Source organism: Oncorhynchus mykiss, chromosome 8 (genome assembly GCF_057628025.1).
Source record: "Oncorhynchus mykiss isolate SJ-2025 chromosome 8, ASM5762802v1, whole genome shotgun sequence".
In the NCBI taxonomy this organism is placed as follows: Eukaryota; Metazoa; Chordata; class Actinopteri; order Salmoniformes; family Salmonidae; genus Oncorhynchus; species Oncorhynchus mykiss.
In genome coordinates this window covers 58,540,992-58,557,219 of record NC_143029.1, presented here as the reverse complement: position 1 = coordinate 58,557,219, position 16,228 = coordinate 58,540,992, and the positions used below count along the sequence as shown (strand labels likewise).

At 42.1% G+C, this 16,228-nt stretch overlaps 1 protein-coding gene across 1 annotated transcript; it reads left to right on the top strand.

Annotated features, from left to right (window-relative positions):
- The first annotated feature begins 3,614 nt into the window (after positions 1 to 3,614).
- On the top strand, positions 3,615 to 14,388 carry bpnt2 (3'(2'), 5'-bisphosphate nucleotidase 2). Its single transcript, XM_021613079.3, has 5 exons — positions 3,615 to 4,379; positions 6,673 to 6,832; positions 9,320 to 9,415; positions 10,040 to 10,201; positions 12,850 to 14,388. The coding sequence occupies exons 1-5, from the start codon at positions 4,041 to 4,043 to the stop codon at positions 13,119 to 13,121; spliced, it is 1,029 nt and encodes a 342-aa protein (XP_021468754.1). The 5' UTR covers positions 3,615 to 4,040; the 3' UTR covers positions 13,122 to 14,388.
- Positions 14,389 to 16,228: the final 1,840 nt, after the last annotated feature.

Below are 16,228 nucleotides of genomic sequence, written 5' to 3'. Positions count from 1 at the left end.
ATAAATCAAGGGGTACGCCTGCATATGGATCATGATGAATCATAGTGTATGCTTTCTGTCAAAATCGGACCACTACTACCAGTGTTGTAGTACTCGAGTCCGGTCTCGAGCCCACATTCAGTGTCTCGGTCTTGTCTCGGTGTCGGATACATTTGTACTCGGTCTTGACTCTGTCTCAGGCAGTGAGGACTTGTAATTTTTTTCCCAGAGACCAACCGAGACCAGCGGAGCAAAAACTCAGAATTATCAGCTTCCATTAAGTCTCCGCATAAAACTGCTTCTCCAGCCCAAATATATACACTCCTTTCTTGAAACATGAATATCTTAACAGCCTTTATATCTATTATAGACATGTCTGTCCTATAGGATTTCAGTGTGTGACAGGTTCCTGATTCCAAAAGGACAGCAACCCTAATACCAGTGCACTAACGTAGGAGTGCACTTTTTCTAAAACACAAAGGCCCAGTGGTGTAGTGGAGGGTATACAGAAAGTAAACAGACCCCTTGAATTTTTACACATTTTGTTACGTTAAAGCCTAATTCTAAAATGGATTACATTTTTTAAAATCCTCACAATACCCCGTAATGACAAAGCGAAAACAGGTTTTTAGAAATGTCTTCAAATAAAAAGTATTCAGACCCTTTGTTATGAGGCTCGAAATTGAGCTCAGGTGCATCCTGTTTCCGTTGATCATCCTTGAGATGTTTCTACAACTTCATTGGAGTTTACCTGTGGTAAATTCAATTGATTGTACATGATTTGGAAATGCACACACCTGTCTATATAAGGTCCCACCATTGACAGTACATGTCAGAGCAAAAACCAAGCCATGCGGTCGAAGGAATTGTCCGTAGAGCTCCGAGACAGGATTGTGTCGAGGCACAGATCTGGAGAAGGGTACCAAAAAATGTCTGCATATTGAAGGTCCCCAAGAACACAGTGGCCTCCATCATTCTTAAATGGAAGAAGTTTAGAACCATCAAGCCTCTTCCTAGAGCTGGCCGCCAGGCCAAACTGAGCAATCAGGGGAGAAGGGCCTTGGTCAGGGAAGTGACCAAGAACCTGATGGTCACTCCGACAGAGCTCCAGAGTTCCTCTGTGGAGATGGGAGAACCTTCCAGAAGAACCTCCATCTCTGCAGCACTCCACCAATCAGGCCTTTATGGTAGGAAGCCACTCCTCAGTAAAAGGTACATGACAGCCTGCTTGGAGTTTGCCAAAAGGCACCTAAAGGACTCTCAGACCATGAGAGACAAGATTCTATGGTCTGATGAAACCAAGATTGAACACTTTAGCCTGAATGTCAAGTGTTATGTCTGGAGGAAACCTGGCACCATCCCTACGGTGAAGCATGGTGGTGGCAGCATCATGCTGTGGGAATGTTGTTCAGTGGCATGGACTGGGAGACTAGTCAGGATCAAGGGAAAGATGAATGGAGCAAAGTACAGAGAGATCCTTGATGAAAACCTGCTCCAGAGCGCTCAGGACCTCAGACTAGGGCAAAAGTTCACCTTCCAACAGGACAACGACCCTAAGCACACGGGCAAGACAATGCAGGAGTGGCTATGGGACAATTCTCTGAATGTCCTTGATTGGCCTAGCCAGAGCCCGGACTTGAACCCGACTGAACATCTCTAGAGAGACCTAAAAATACCTGTGCAGCGAAGGCTCCCCATCCAACCTGACAGAGCTTGAGTAGATCTGCAGAGAAGAATGGGAGAAACTCACTAAATACAGGTGTACCCAATAAGACTAGTGGCTGTAATTGCTGACAAATTTGCAAACATTTCTAAAAACCTGTTTTTGCTTTGTCATTATGGGGTATTGTGTGTAGATTTTAGAATAAGGCTGTAACGCAACAAAATGTGGAAAAAGTCAAGGGGTCTGAATTCTTTCAGAATGCACTGTAAGTCATTATTCTTTTAATTGCATTGCACACATTCTTTTAATTGCATTGCACACAGGATATAAGATAAACAGAGTAGCAGCAGCTTGCATATGATTGGGTGTGTGGGTACGTAGAGTCAGTTTAAATGTATGTACATGTTATGTGTGAGTGAGTAAATTGTTTTATGTGTGTGCTTGTGTGTGTGTTGGAATGAAACAGACGGTAGGGCCCTGTGAGTGTGCATAACAGTCCGTGAAGCCATTTTGTTAGCCATTTTGTTATTAGCAGCATTATGGTCAATAAAGATATAGTATTGCTTTGGGATAGAAGCTGTTCAAGACCCTGTTGGTGTCAGACTTGCACCGTTACCTCTTGCTGTGTGGCAGCAGAGAAAATAGTCTATGGCTTGGGTGGTTGGGGTAAACGATTTTCCGGGCCTTCTTTTCACTCCGCCTGATATAGAGGTCCTGGAGGGCAGGGAGCTCTGCCCCAGTAATGTACTGGCCTGTCCGCACAATGTTATTTATTTATTTACCTTTATTTAACTAGGCAAGTCAGTTAAGAACAAATTCTTATTTATAATGACGGCCTACCAAAAGGCAAAAGGCCTCCTGCGGAGACAGGGGCCTGGGATTAAAATAAATAAATAAATACGACATAAATATAGGACAAAACACACATCACGACAAGAGAGACAACACAACACTACATAAAGAGAGACCTAAGACAACATAGTTGCTGCAGCACATGACAACACAGCATGGTAGCATCACATGACAAAAACATGGTAGAATCACAACATGGTAGCAGCATAAAACATGGTACAAACATCATTGTGCACAGACAACAGCACAAAGGGCAAGAAGGTAGAGACAACAATACATCACACAAAACAGCCACAGCTGTCAGTAAGTGTCCATGATTGAGTCTTTGAATGAAGGGAATGAGGAAAAACTGTCCAGTTTGAGTGTTTGTTGCAGCTCGTTCCAGTCACTAGCTGCAGCGAACTGAAAAGAGGAGTGACCCAGGGATGTGTGTGCTTTGGGGACCTTTAACAGAATGTGACTGGCAAAACGGGTGTTGTATGTGGAGGATGAGGGCTGCAGTAGATATCTCAGATAGGGGGGAGTGAGGCCTAAGAGTGTTTTATTAATAAGCATCAACCAGTGGGTCTTGCGACGGGTATACAGAGATGACCAGTTTACAGAGGAGTATAGAGGGCAGTGCTATTGCCATACCAATTAGTGGTGCAGCCAGTCAATATGCTTTCAATGGTACAGCTGTAGAACCTAGAACCTTTTCAGGATTTGAGGGCCCATGCCAAACTTTTTCAACCTAGACCAGAGCTGTTAGTATTTGCTGACATCTAGTGGTTGATAAACGCAGTTAAATAAAATGCAACAATATGATCATTCGGCATTAACAACATATATGAAGTACGGAATGATTTCGTAAAAATAAGTATTTTGCACTCGCACTTGTCTTTCACTAGCACTAATTTTACTGAAACTACTATTTTTTGGGGGAGGAAAGTAACGTTACTTACTTGTAATGACTGTGATATGTGGTTGTCTTACCTACCTTAGTTAAATGCAACGACTGTAAAGTCGCTCTGGATAAAAGCGTCTGCTAAATGGACAAAATGTAAAATACTCGCAAATATTTTTTTATGTGAACCTAAATTGAACAGGCCATGTGATATTCGTGACCCGGAAAAGAAACAATCAGATACTTTGAACTCTGACCCCGCCCACCGTGTACGTGGAGCAAAACAATTACTCATATGCTGCTCGTTTTCTCTTCTGACCTTAGTCGTGCAATAATTTTTGAGAAATAGGTACTGACCGGTGGTATATTATTTAACAAACTATATGGGGAAGCTGATGTTATCTTTAGAAGTCATGTTTTCTACGTTTGCTTGACAGCCAATGATAGCACTCCAGGTAACGTTAGCTAGCTAACTAACGTCGCTAGCAAGCTAGCTAGGTAACCCATAAAAAAACACAGGTAAATTGTTCAACTGGGTAAGCTAGGAATGTAAATAACTTTTGAAATGAAAACTAGCTAGCAATCATTATCATTGTCTTGCATTTACGAACCCCGGCAGTGGTTGTGTGTAACATTTAGCTAGCTAGCTGATTAACTAAACCGATGGCTCCTATGGGAATCCGTCTTTCGCCACTTGGAGTGGCCGTGTTTTGCTTATTGGGACTCGGCGTGATCTACCACCTATATGCCGGAGTTATATCCAGCCGCATAGCTGCTTTCACGTCGAAGAGAACAGTGAATCTCCGCGACCTGCTCGCACTGTCAGTGGAGGCTGCAGTCCAGGGCGGTCGGGAGGTGAAGAGGGTGAGAGAAGAGGACAAGTTAGAAGAGAAGACCAAGGGGAAAACGAAGGAAGGGGCGAGTGAAAAGCTCACTCAGGGGGACTTAAACTCTCACAGAAAGATGTATTATCTTATCAAGAACACTTATCCATATGTACAGGTAAAGAGGAAATTATATTTATGTGTATCAGTGCATGAGTAGTTGGAAAAGGGGGGTACCTAGTCAGTTGTTCAACTGAAATGTGTCTTCCATTTAACCCAAGCCCTCTGATTCAGGGGGCTGCCTTAATCGACATCCACGTCATCAGGCTCACACTGTGTACCACATTGTTTATTTATACCCTTTATAGATAGACTTACCGGTATGTTGCCTGTAAAAAAAATATATCTGTCAATGTTTTTTAGTGCCTAATTCACACAGACCAATTTTTACCACATTCCCGGGATAAGCCTTTTATATCTCCCGTGCATGTTTAGGAGCTGGAGTAGAAGTGGGCCGATTTGGCTGGGCATCTATTTGAATAGATCCATTGAATATACACTATCACAAAGAAGTCCATTCTTAATTATTTTTAGACGGGCCTAAGAAACATAAGAATAATACCATTTATTTTCTAAATAATAGTGTCATATTGTGAGTAGAATAGTGTTACTGGTCTGTGCAGCCTGTATGCTAAATCAAATTGTATTGCTCCATACACAAGTGTAGCAGTTATTGCGGGTGTAGTGAAATTATTTTGTTCCAAGCTCCAACAGTGCAGTAATATCTCGCAATACACACACATCTACAAGTAAAATAATGGAATTAAGAAATATAGAAGTATTAAGGTGAGCAATGTTTGAGTCTGGAATATGTGTGTATGTTCTATCCACATACTGTTCATGTCTGAAGAATACATAGAATAGTATATGTACAGCAATAGTTGAATAGGATAGGCCTTGACTAGAATAGTTTATACATATGAAACGGGTAAAACCGTATGTACATAAGTCACCAGTGTTCCATTATGAAAGTGACCATTGTTCCATGTCTATAGGGCAGCAGCCTCTAAGGTGCAGGGTTGAGTAACCGGGTGGTAGCCGGCTAGTGACTGTGTGTGACTAAGTTCAGGGTAGGGTACTGGGTGGAGCCTGGCTCAGTCTGATGACCTTGAGGTAGAAGCAGTTTTTCATGTAGCTAGGCAAGTCAGTTAAGAACAAATTCTTATTTACAATGACAGCCTACCCCGGCCAAACCCAGATGACACTGGGACAATTGTGCGCCTCCCTATGGGACTCCCAATCACGGCCGGATGTGACGCAGCCTGCATATGTCACTAAATACTCCAAAAGTAATCCGATTTTTGTAATACATTTCAAGCAATATTTCAACAGCTAACATTGCTACAGCCTAATTGTAGCCTAACCAACATACGAACGGAGATTCAGTGGGGGGAAAAAACATTCGGACATTGATTGACGTATCAAAACGAGTCCCCACACTTGTCTCAAAGCAGCGTGAAACGGTGCTGTAATAGTTGAACACGCGGGCAGGCTATTGCTTCAAATGTGTTATAACAATTGGATGACTGGGAGTTTCAGTAAGCAACAATTTGATGCCTTCCATGGCATTAGCCTACTTTATTCCAATATTTGTATAATTCAGAAATATTTATTCCCACAGTTATTCTTTATAAATCCGTCCAGTTGTGGTTAAGAAAACAATGCATATGGTGGGCTATGCAAAGAGATGGGTGAAGTGACATGCTTCGCAAAGTTAAGAACTAGCAGAAGGATAGTAGTAACGGGCACAGCCTAGCAACCATCAAGAGCGTAGTATGTGCCAATGCATTGCATTACGGCTACATTTCATACTAAGCCGTAGGCAGAACTTCACTGCAATCATGATTAGGTCGTTTAGCGGAAATATAATTAGAGGCTTTGTCGCCGACAATACCTTTCATGTATAAAGAAAAGTCGGCAAAGAGTTGGTAGGATCCTTTGGGCTGCAGGTAGCCTAGAGCGTTGGGCCAGTAACTGAAAGGTTGATGGATCGAATCCCAGAGCTGCCTAGGTTAAAAATCTGTCCTTCTGCCCCTGAGCAAGGCAGTTAAACCACTGTTCCCCGGTAGGCCGTCATTGTAAATAAGAATTCAAATAAATAGTAGATAAAGTTTAACTTTTTTTGTTTTGTTTTTAAATTGGTGGGAAAACATATTGGTTTGAAAGGTGTATTACTGACACATACCATGACTTATTGTAGTTCCATTGTCTACGCCCCAGAGAGTTTGCAATGTAAAGCACACCCTTATTTGTCCCTGTATTGTTCAGTGTCAATCACCATAAGAGGCATTGGTCTCTTTTCATGTCGACATTACTAATAACATAACCACGTGTTCAACAGAACAGCCTTAGTCTTCATAGATAATGATTTTTACACGCTGATGTTTACGTGTGTTCTGTCCCTTTTGTAGGTGAACTCTGAAGAGCATGATGAGACCAACAATGAGCTGGGGGTGTGGAACAGAGACATCCCTGCTGACATCCTAAAAAGCGTGGAGGTGGGCAGGGATGTGCCTGCTGACAGTATCACCATCTGGATAGACCCACTGGACGCCACTCAGGAGTATACAGGTATGGTGTCATGTAGCAACCCACTATGGTCGCTGTTCTGAAGGGTCATGCCACCTCACCAATTCCCTATTTACCCTCTGGACACACCCAACTCTTGCCAACTCACCTTAACTGAACTCGCTCTGATAATCACCATTCCACTCCCTTCCTCAGTAGCTCGTTTTACCTTATTGTTTGGTGGCATGGGGCGGCCCAAGTCCTTATTCCTTTTCCTTTGTTGTACGTGACCCGACTAAAAACCACAACATCCTAGAACAACCTCTTATCACAACTTGTATCTCAAATGTACCTACTGGCATTACAAGCCATCAAATCTTCATCCTAACCAGAGCTTGAAACCTACCCTAAGATGGTCCATCCTAGTCCTTTTATTTCGTCGGCCAAACCCATAAACCTGCGCCGAAACCACACGTGTACACTGGTTTGCCTAATGCCGAACCTTCGCAATGATTTGATTATCTATATTAATGTTCAGACTTGTACTAAGCTTTCCCGCTAGATGCCATGTCAAAATGGAGCCCTACTGTAGATGTGCCAAAGCAATAGGAGGCCAACAGATGGGTTTACTTTCACCAGTCCTGTTATACCATGTCAATGTTAGCCATTGTCAAGATAAGAAATACAGTGCCTTCAGAATGTAGTCACTCCCCTTGACTTTTTCCACATTTTATTGTTACAGCCTGAATTTAAAATGGATTCAATTGAGATTCTGTGTTACTGATCTACATGCAATACCCCATAATGTCAAAGTGTAATTGTGTTTTTAGAAGTGTTTACAAATGAATAAAACATGAACAATTTAAATGTCTTGAGTCAACAAGTATTCAACCCCTTTTTATGGCAAGGCTAAATAAGTTCAGTAGTAAAAATGTGCTTCACAAGTTGCATAGACCTACTCTGTGTAATAGTGTTTACCATGATTTTTAAATGACTACCCCTCCCCTGTAACCCACATACAATTATCTGTAAGGTCTCTCAGTCGAGCAGTGAATCTCAAGCTGAGTCAAACACAAAGTCCAGGGAGGTTTTCCGATGGTTCGCAAAGGGCACCTATTGGTACATTGAATATCCCTTTGAGCATTGTGAAGTTATTAATTACACTTTGGATGGTGTATCAATACACCCAGTCACTACAAATATACAGGTGTCCTTCCTCACTCAGTTGCCGGAGAGTAAGGAAACCGCTCATGAATTTCACCATGCGGCCAATAGTGACTTTAAGACAGTTAGAGTTTAATGGCTGTGATTGGAGAACTGAGGATGGATCAACAACATTAACATAGATCCAAAATACTAACCTAAATGACAGTGAAAAGAAGGAAGTCTGTACAGAATTAAACTATTCAAAAACATGCATCCTGTTTGAAATAAGGCACTAAAGTAATACTGTAAAAAAAACTTTTTGTCCTGAATACAAATGTTATGTTTGGGGCAAGTCCAACACATCACGGAGTACCACTTTTCATATTTTCAAGTATGGTGGCGGCTGCATCATGTTATGGGTATGCTTGTTATTGGCAAGGACTATGGCGTTTTTTGGGATAAAAATAAATGGAATAGAGTTAAGCACAGGCAAAATCCTAGAAAACCTGTTATCTGCATCCCAACAGACACTGGAAGACAAATTCACCTTTCAGCAGTACAATAACCTAAAACATAAGGCCAAATATACACTCGAGTTACTTACCAACACAACATGGAATGTTCCTGAGTGGCCTAGTTAATTTTTAGACTTAAATTGTCTTGAAAATCTATGGCAAGACTTGACAATGAAAATGTCTGTTTAGCAATGATCAACAACCAATTTGTCAGAGCTTGACAAATGTAAAGAATAATCAGCAGATATTGTACAATCCAGGTGTGCAAAGCACTTAGACTTACAGCTGCAATCGCAACATGTATGGTCTCAGAGGGTTGAATACTTATCTAATCAAGATACATTTACATTTTAGTCACGTAGCAGACACTCTTGTCCAGACACTTGTAACAGACACTCTTGTAGCAGACACTCTTGTCCTCTACTTACAGTAGAGTGCATACATCTTCATACTTTCTTTCCATACTGGTCCCCCGTGGGAATCAAACCCACAACCCTGGAGTTGCAGGAGCCATGCTCTACCAACTGAGCCACATGGGATTTATTTGTGTTTGTGTAGATTGTTGACAGAAAATTACAAATCTATTTTAATCCCACTCTGTAAAAAAATGATAGGGGTGTGAATACTTTCTGAAGGCACTGTAGTTTAGGACAGATCTATACTATAGGACAAGATGGAAGAAAAAAAAATATATATATATATATATATGTATATGTACTATTTAGACACAGCTTAAGTTTGATCTCTACTCCTCTTTGTGTGGGTGATTGAAATGAGACTGTGGGGGCTACCTATACTCAGCTACAGAGTAGTTGTCTTAGCAGTGTCCTGTTTCCTAAGCTGTATCCTGTTTCAATGAGCCCATTGTTTTTCTTTCTCCTATTGACAGAGAACCTGCTCAAGTATGTCACGACCATGGTGTGTGTGGCCGTGGATGGGAAACCTGTCATAGGCGTGATCCACAAACCTTTCACAGGATACACAGGTGGGTTTTTCACTGTCACCGATTGTATACAAGGTGTGTACGTGTGACACTCCCTCAATGGTTTAAAGCACGGGATTTTTTTGAGTAGGCAAAATGCTCACCATATTTCCTACACCAATCTAATGCTTTTAAATCTGTTAGGGGAGTGAATGAGTGCAAGCTTTGGAGAGAAGGGTGAGAGACATCATTTGTGTTCAGGACAGAGCAACACTGTTCTACTGTAAGATATACCAGTCAGTGGACTGGTGACAGCAGGGGCTAAGTCACTCCTTTGAGAATTCCCCCGGGAGGGGAGCTCACTATAAGGTGGCTTCATTGGTGATTGTGAACGGCTGCATTGTGTCCATTGAATGGCGAGACGATGGATGTGCGAACCCACTGTAAGGAGAGTGTGGGGTTTGTGTTGACTTGCAGTGTCCCATCCATGCCCAAAGAAAATGATTTCAATTCATCTTTATTGTTACAGCCTAAATAAGTCATGGCCTAGCCTCTACCCACAGGTGTTTCTTTCCTGACAGTTATATCTGTTTCTTGCATTCTATATTACATAAGTGTAACCAGTCCTGTTGGCGTGGAACTAAAAGTCCATCTCCAGCTATTTAAAGCATGTGTTTCTGTCCACAGCTTGGGCCTTGGTTGGTCATGGGTCTAACATGAAGCCTCGCACCACCTACAACATGAACCCCCCCAAGGTCATCGTGTCCCGGTCGCATGCCGGGAAGGTGAAGGGTTTCATCGAGGAGGCCTTCGGCAACACTACAGTTATTCTCCCAGCAGGGGGCGCAGGTACAGCGCTGTGCATAAGCTTTCACCCACATTTGTTATGGTAGTAGTCTATCGCCTATGATTGAAAGCAACCTATGATTAGTCATTACTTAACATTTTGAGAGGCATATGTATTTCTGCGGATGTTAGTTTCATGCAGAGACATTAAACTTCACTTCACCCCGTTTAATTTGCACTATATGGATCAACATTTTTTCTGTGATCATATTGGCATTATATCAGCCCCTTTTTCAATGCAACAAACCAAAACAAATCTAACTTTGCAAGATTGAGTCTGTGATTTTGTTCTAGGCAGATCCAGAGTGCAACGGATTAGAATTCTATTGGCGGGGGAGTAGCCCACGAGCGGTCTTTCAATCACCCTTGAGTGAATGCGCTTTTCAGATCACTTCATATCAGAGCGCAGAGCTGCGTGTGCACATTTGTTGATATTCTTTGCTAGTTAGTGAGTCATTAGCCCTGTTACAGATCAGTATAGGTCAGAAATGGGGAGTTACTGCTTCCTGCAAGAGCACAAAACGTCTAGGCTACATTTCAAGCTGTCTTTTTGAAAAGCCAGTCAAGCTTAATTAAAGGGGCGGTGTTGTATTTTGAGACCGGCTTGAATATGCAAATAAGCCAATAGGCGGAGGGGTAGTCTACATTGTCTAATTCTCTATATGGTAATAATAATTGTATTTTGTAAAGGGGTTTCTTGCAACATGCAACACAGTACCATGCACTTTTTGTCATCTATTTGGCCCATGGTATTAGACCAAGTAAAAGAAAACATGAATTAATGTAAAATCGGATTTAAGTCTCATGCAATGTAGGCCTGCATTGAACACCACATATAGGCTACTGTAGGCTATATCATGTACATTTCAAATGTGTTTCCATTCAAAAATGTTATCTGATTTTCTCAATTGGTTTTGTTGGTTGGCCTACGTTATGCTCAGATAGCCGCAATAGCCTATTGGCTACTGTCTAAACTGTAAGGGTACAGCCTAGGTGTTCACTGTAAACGCGTGCCGGAAGTTGCACAAAATTCCACTCACAAGACCAAGAATTTGCTACTTACTCACAAAAAGTTTGAGGGAACATTGGTTTCAAGTGTTATGAAATTTTGGAATCAAATTACTTCAGGTATGTAAACTCAGCAAAAAAAAGAAATGCCCTGTCACTGTCAACTGTGTTTATTTTCAGCAAACTTAACATGTGTAAATATTTGTATGAACATAAGATTCAACAACTGAGACATAAACTGAACAAGTTCCACAGACATGTGACTAACAAAAATTGAATAATGTGTCCCTGAACAAAGGGGGGGTCAAAATCAAAAGTAACGGTCAGTATTTGGTGTGGCCACCAGCTGCATTAAGTACTGCATTGCATCTCCTCCTCATGGACTGTACCAGATTTGCCAGTTCTTGCTGTGAGATGTTACCCCACTCTTCCACCAAGGCACCTGCAAGTTCCCTGACATTTCTGGGGGGAATGGGCCTAGCCCTCACCCTCCGATCCAACAGGTCCCAGATGTGCTCAATGGAATTGAGATCTTGGCTCTTCGCTGGCCATGGCAGAACACTGACATTCCTGTCTTGTAGGAAATCATGCACAGAACGAGCAGTATGGCTGGTGGCATTGTCATGCTGGAGGGTCATGTCAGGATGAGCCTGCAGGAAGGGTACCACATGAGGGAAGAGGATGTCTTCCCTGTAACGCACAGTGTTGAGATTGCCTGCAATGACAACAACCTCAGTCCGATAATGCTGTGACACACCGACCCAGACCACGACGGACCCTCCACATCAATCCCGCTCCAGAGTACAGGCCTTGGTGTAACGCTCATTCCTTCGACGATAAACGCAAATCCGACCACCCCATGTAAGACAAAACAGCGACTCGTCAGTGAAGAGCACTTTTTGCCAGTCCTGCGAGGGAGGGTTTGTACCCGTAGGCAACGTTGTTGCTGGTGATGTCTGGTGAGGACCTGCCTTACAACGGGCCTACAAGCCCTCGGTACAGCCTCTCTCAGCCTATTGCGGACAGTCTGAGTACTGATGGAGGGATTGTGCGCTCCTTGTGTAACTCGGGCAGTTGTTACCATCCTGTACCTGTCCCGCAGGTGTGTTGTTCAGATGTACCGATCCTGTGCAGGTGTTGTTACACGTGGTCTGCCACTGCGAGGACGATCAGCCGTCTGTCCTGTTTCCCTGTAGCGCTGTCTTAGTCGTCCCACAGTACGGACATTGCAATTTATTGCCCTGGCCACATCTGCAGTCCTCATGCCTCCTTGCAGCATGCCTAAGACACATTCACACAGATGAGCAGGGACCCTGGGCATCTTTTTGTGTTTTTCCAGAGTCAGTAGAAAAGCCTCCTTAGTGTCCTAAGTTTTCATAACTGTGACCTTGCCCACCGTCACTGTAAGCTGTTAGTGTCTTAACGACCGTTCCACAGGTGCATGTTCATTAATTGTTTGAACAAGCATGGGAAACAGTGTTTAAACCCTTTATGATGAAGATCTGTCAAATTATTTGGATTTTTACGAATTATCTTTGAAAGACAGGGTCCTGAAAAAGGTCTTTCTTTTTTTTGCTAAGTTTATATAGCTCATTATTACTATGGTTTGCAATTATTGCTGTTGTATTTTCCATTGATCCCAGGCTATAAGGTGTTGGCTCTGCTGGACCCCCTTGATGAGGACATTGAGAAGGCTGACGTGTACATCCACGTCACCTTCATCAAGAAGTGGGACATCTGCGCCGGCAACGCCCTGCTTGCGGCCCTGGGAGGTCACATGACTACGCTGAAGGGCGAGGAGATAGACTACTCGGGGGCCGCGGGAAACAGGGAGGGTCTGCTGGCCAGCGTCAAGGTGGACCACCAGGACCTGGTGGCCAAACTGCCGGCATGGGACTCCTCTGACAAACACTGAGGAACACACACACACACACACACACACACACACACACACACACACATACACACACATATATATATATATATTCACAGACACAGATATTTACACACACACACAGATGATCAGAGACAAATGGACAAGATGACCATAAGCCTTGAAGACCTAACAAGCACAGATGAGAGGACAAGACAATAATGCAATATATCACAAAGCCCGCCAGTCTCCTTCAAACTCCTTTCTCCATCTGTTAATGTTTGTTAAGCTAGATAGGTTAACTGTTTGAGGAGATAAATTGTTTAACTCTCGCTTAACACCTTACATGATAGGGGTGGGGTTTTGGCTGCTGCAATGCGAATCGAGTTTGAATATTGGAATGGTAGTTTGAGTAGATCTTTCCTTTTGACACAGTCCCAACGTGAAAATCCTACATCTTGGAAAGTCTTAACTGCTGACATGCAAGACATTTTGGGATTGTACAGTGGACTAATGGAAAAAATACCAAAAGATTGTTTGAGTGGATTTGTCCTTTAATGCATGGTACTTCCTTCAGATTCACATTCATTTGATTGTTCTGTATGCATGTGAAGGTACAGTTTCCTTATTTTTTTTCAAGTTCACTTTGAATCGCAGCCTCCTTCGCCTCCACCTTTTGGGAAAAAGGCTATACAGTGTGTTAAATCCATATGTGGCTTATTTAGTCAATGCATTTGTAAGTCTACTCTACTAGAAACCATGCTTTTGTACGTATGTTAAGTGGAAATACTTATTAGGTAAACATGCTAATTTAGCAACAATATATTGGAGATCTTTGGTAATGATTTAGATTGTCAACAGAACACCCCTACTGTATATTGACATTCGGAATAGACCCATCCATACATGGATATCACTAACACTGTGAATACTAACTGTATTGTCCAACTGCGCTTTCTCAAAAGGACTATTTTTGTGCAGTGTGTGCAGATGTTTTGTGTCTGAACTGGATGTGATTGCTAAGCCTGTGCATATAGCTGTCATGTAGCTGTGTCTCTCAAACTCCCCCCTTGTGTTTCAAATGAAATGGCGGTGTGCATGACAGCAGTGACGGGGTTATGACTGCTTCATACGTGATCGAGATAATTTCTGTTTGACGTAGGTTGCACTGTTGAGAATTACAGGTTCAAAGCTGTCCCTGTCCGTTAATTGAACCCGTTTCTATAAGCACTTGTCATGTTTTCAAAAGATAGTGTATCTTTGAAGAGAGTACAGCAAAAATAAAGAAGCAGAATGGTGGAATCCTAAACGATCAAGTCTGTTCACTGTACATAACCCATGAAGGTAGATTCAAAAAGTCCAAACTACAGTACAACGTGTATTGTTTTACCAGAAGAGGGAGACGTTTGCATGGCCATTCTGTTCGTCGGGACGAAATTGGTTTAGCGGAGTTCTCTTGAGTGTACTGGAGTCCATCTATTGTTTGAACCGATTTGTTGTCGGAGATTGAACTCTGCATTCAAGTAACAGGCCACTATAGGCACACAATGGCACGACGTACCACGGTACAACTAAAATCCTGAGTGGCCCAAACAGTTATCCACCAGCAAAGTCCAACCTTCCAGCACCCCTGACTTATGAGGCACAGACTACCCACTGGGCACAAACTGGTTGAATCAATGTTTCAGTGTTGTTTTGCGGGTGAAATGTCAACCACAGGATAATGTGGTTACCAGTTTTCAACATAGACAAACCTTTTATAAAATATGTGGAATTTGTACATTTGAAACTAAGTCAGAGCTTCAACATTATATCCACTATCAAAAAAAAACTATAGGCTGGGCAACACCTCCCTGTGGAGAATTGATCTATCTACAGCACGTGTCAAACTCATTCCACAGAGGGCCTGAGTGTCTGTGGGTTTTTGCTCCACCCTGGTACCTGATTGATGAATGAAGGTCACTAATTAGTAAGGAACTCCCCTCACCTGGTTATCTAGGTTTTAATTGAAAGGAAAAAACTAACACCCGCAGAAACTCGGCCCTCCGTGGAATGAGTTTGACAGCCCTGATCTACAGCAATCCCGTTGGTCTCCCATCCAGGGTTTTAACTAAGCCCTGCTTAGCTTTGATACAGTATATGCCACTGTCTGACTATTACCAATGTGCTATCGCGCAAAGGATTTGAGAGATCTCCACTTAAAAACAAAATAGATTCATTGATGTCATTTGAAAGGGTAGGTTAAACTTTGGTTGATTTCAAATGGAATCTACAAGTTAATAATTAGTTGGATTCACATCTTCATCTCAACCAAAAATCGAAGATAAAGAATAGGCCTTGAATCAAACTTTATATCAAGTGCATTTAAAGTTTGGTCTGATTTAATTTAGTCCTTTTCTTTAACTTTCCTTTTTGATTGAGATCAAGACGTAAATCCATCATATAAATTATTCATTTGTAGCTAAACTGGAATTAAACACAGAATAATTCAGTTGTACAGATGGGACTATCCAAGGAGAAGATAATCTCCTTTAAATGTTGATATTTGGCTTTGTCAACCAAATACAATTCAATATTACTTTTGTAGTAGGGGGGAGTGGGGTATGTTGAGAACTGTTTTTACATTCAGCATCACTACGTCATGGGAAATATAGTATTCTTTAACTTTTCAAGATATCTGCATATATTTCAGGATGTTGTGTATCCCTAGAAATATAACAATTATGCTGTTAGAGTGGGCTACATAAACAGTGGTGTGGCCTGCTGAACATGATGCGATTAGTTTCCCCTTTATTATGCTGCGTTCATAACCAAGTTGAAGGTGCTATTTACCATATACGACTGGGAAAATCCACTTGAACGCCCCTCCAACTCGAAATTACTAGTGGGAAACTATTATCATCCCTGAGCTCTGACTTCTCCCACATGCTGACGTCTGACGGCACCTACTAAGGAAATAACCTTGATAACAGCATTTTCGGCACTTAAATGTAACAACAAAACACTTCTAGAACGCTTACACATTCTAACCGTTCTGATTTGTCCCAGAAACTGATGAGTTGGGCCCAGAGCAGAACACGTGGGTAAAGTGATGTTTTGAAAATGTGTCATTGGCTTTAATATGCTGATTAGTTAGAGATGATCCAATC

Bases quoted from the DNA above. Each gene is read 5' to 3' on its own strand.
- bpnt2 (XM_021613079.3), top strand. From the start codon at position 4,041: ATGGCTCCTATGGGAATCCGTCTTTCGCCACTTGGAGTGGCCGTGTTT. The intron at 4,380-6,672 runs GTAAAGAGGAAA...TCCCTTTTGTAG, and splicing joins ACACTTATCCATATGTACAG to GTGAACTCTGAAGAGCATGA. The intron at 10,202-12,849 runs GTACAGCGCTGT...CATTGATCCCAG, and splicing joins TCTCCCAGCAGGGGGCGCAG to GCTATAAGGTGTTGGCTCTG.